This window comes from Octopus sinensis, linkage group LG16 (assembly GCF_006345805.1).
Source record: "Octopus sinensis linkage group LG16, ASM634580v1, whole genome shotgun sequence".
NCBI lineage: Eukaryota > Metazoa > Mollusca > Cephalopoda > Octopoda > Octopodidae > Octopus > Octopus sinensis.
The window spans coordinates 14,541,653-14,544,152 of NC_043012.1; the positions used below are offsets into that span (position 1 = coordinate 14,541,653).

Consider the following 2,500-nt stretch of genomic DNA (forward strand, 5'->3'; position numbering starts at 1 on the left):
TACCGTGTTTGGCTGTTAAACTGAAATCTACTTGAGGTGATTATCGCTAAACACCTGTTCTTACACATAAATAAATTATGCATTAAAATCGAACGAAACGACCGAGTCAATCGTTGTCTTACATCTCTTATATTTGTTCACCTTTCATAACATAGTCATTACATGATTCTATAAACTTGAATACTTGTACAAGTCAATGGACTGGATTTGCGCGAAACGTAATACGTTAGTCTCTGAAGTCATCGTCCGTACACACATTTGTACACACATTTGCTCATACAATGATATACCTCCTATGTCGTCGTTAGACATGCTAGAAATAGCAGCGATATCCTTTCAAATTTAACCCCGTCATCTCAAAACTGTAAAGGACACGTTGAAACATTGAATTATATAGTTCCAGATAGGGCGGCAGCTGGCAGAAACGTTAGCACGCCGGACGAAATGCTTTGCGGTATTTCGTCTGCCGTTACGTTCTGAGTTCAAATTCTGCCGAGGTCGACTTTGCCTTTCATCCTTTCGGGGTCGATAAATTAAGTACCAGTTACGCACTGGGGTCGATGTAATCGACTTAATCGGTTTGTCTGTCCTTGTTTGTCCCCTCTGTGTTTGGCCCCCTGTGGGTAGTAAAGAAATATATATAGTTCGAGATCCAACATAGTCTGAAATAAAAGATATCATGCCTTTTATTTTCTGTCTGGTTATTTAGGCATGACCTTTATGTTAAAGAAATGCAATAACCATGTTTTCCTCACTTAAAGCCACACCACTCTTTTTGTACCTAATATTTATTTATGCGGTTTTCACCATAAGATTCCGCTCACGGAGCTCTTTTATATACACTTTACTTTTATAGTTTTCTTTAACAGTAGTTGCGTTACTTAATATGATTCCTCTCATAAAGCTCTTTAATATACACATTACTTTTGTACGCCTTTCTTTAACAATAGCTGAGATATTTTCATTCTGGGAATTACCATTATTTCGGGACAACTTTTTTCTGTATCAAATATTTATTGATGCGGTTTTCACCATAAGATTCCTCTCTCAGAACTCTTTAATATTAACAGTACTTTTGTACATTATTCTTTAATAGTGGCTGAGATATTTTCATTGAAGGAGCTACTTATCGTTCTTTTGTTACTTAAACTCATAGAAATTTTTGTATAAAGTATTTTGATTCCTTTGCAATAGCAAGAACTCCATCTTGCTCTTGCACCCCTCCTTCACTAATATCACTGATCCATAGGTCGGATTGTTTGACAATTCTAAACTGTTCACAATGGTTATTATCCTCAGCAATCTTCGTTCCAAATTGACATCTCAACTCAGCAAATACACCGAAGATTTTCTTGATCAGAGCTAACCTGGAGCTCAAAAAGAATTAAACAAAGCAGACACATACGAACCGACGAGATATCCTTTACATGACGACTTGACCTGCTAAGAAAAATAACTATATCCCCCTCAAACCATCTCCCGTCTTAAATATAGGAAGAACACGTTAGATAATGTAGTCCTAGATACTTTAAATAAACGGGATGGTCACGGATGGAATACCTTTAATCCTAGATCTACTGGATGCGGGTTAACCAGGGAGTAAACGGACAACTACAACAACTATACTACTGCATTCACACACACGTACATACACACCTCACACATAGACACAAGCACGCATACATATACCAGCACACACATACACACACGCATACAGCAACACACACACACTCACACATCTCAAAACATTTAATCTAACAACCAATTTCTATTTTATTCTGCAGGAGAGATTCTAATATCAGACGAACTCTCCAGAGAACCGCTTCGTGAAGAATACTCGTTGAATATTTTGGCTGAAGATTCTGGAAATCCTAAGAAAAGCAGCCAAGTTCAAGTAAAAATCAAAGTCCCTTTGAACAAGCCACCATCCCTTCCAAAGAGACATCAATTTGAAGTGGCCGAAAATGTGAGAATTGGCACCATTATTGGATCCATCGAGGCTGAAGACGAAGAAATAGAGACTGGAAGTGATTTTGGTAATAACTTAGAATATCGTCTGACCAGTGAAACAGGTAAGGTAACAGTCATGGTGTTATTGTAATTTCGTGGCTTTGTTTCGGTCGTTGTTGCTGTTTAATCTTTGGTTCGTCTTGGTTAAGTAGATTAATCATCAAAGAATAGGCGCGGGAGTGGCTGTGGGATAATTAGCTTGCTTACCAACCACATGGTTCTGGGTTGAGTCCCACTGCGTAACACCTTGGGCAAGTGTCTTCTACTATAGCCTCGGGCCGACCAAAGCCTTGTAAGTGGATTTGGTAGACGGAAACTGAAAGAAGCCCGGCGTATATATGTTTATGTATATATATATATGTGTGTGTGTTTGTGTTTGTCCCCCCCCCCCAACATCGCTTGACAACCGATGCTGGCGTGTTCACATCCCCGTAACTTAGCGGTTCGGCAAAAGAGACCGATAGAATAAATACTAGGCTTACAAAGAATA

At 38.8% G+C, this 2,500-nt stretch overlaps 1 protein-coding gene across 2 annotated transcripts in view; it reads left to right on the forward strand.

The window, feature by feature from the left end:
* Positions 1-2,500, forward strand: part of LOC118766506 (protocadherin Fat 4-like) — a 362,146-nt gene that overhangs the window by 345,917 nt on the left and 13,729 nt on the right. For both annotated transcript variants that reach the window (XM_036509891.1, XM_036509892.1), the window contains one exon: positions 1,785-2,072. In XM_036509891.1, coding sequence (XP_036365784.1) covers positions 1,785-2,072 — 288 coding nt within the window. The remainder of the gene's footprint in view (positions 1-1,784; positions 2,073-2,500) is intronic.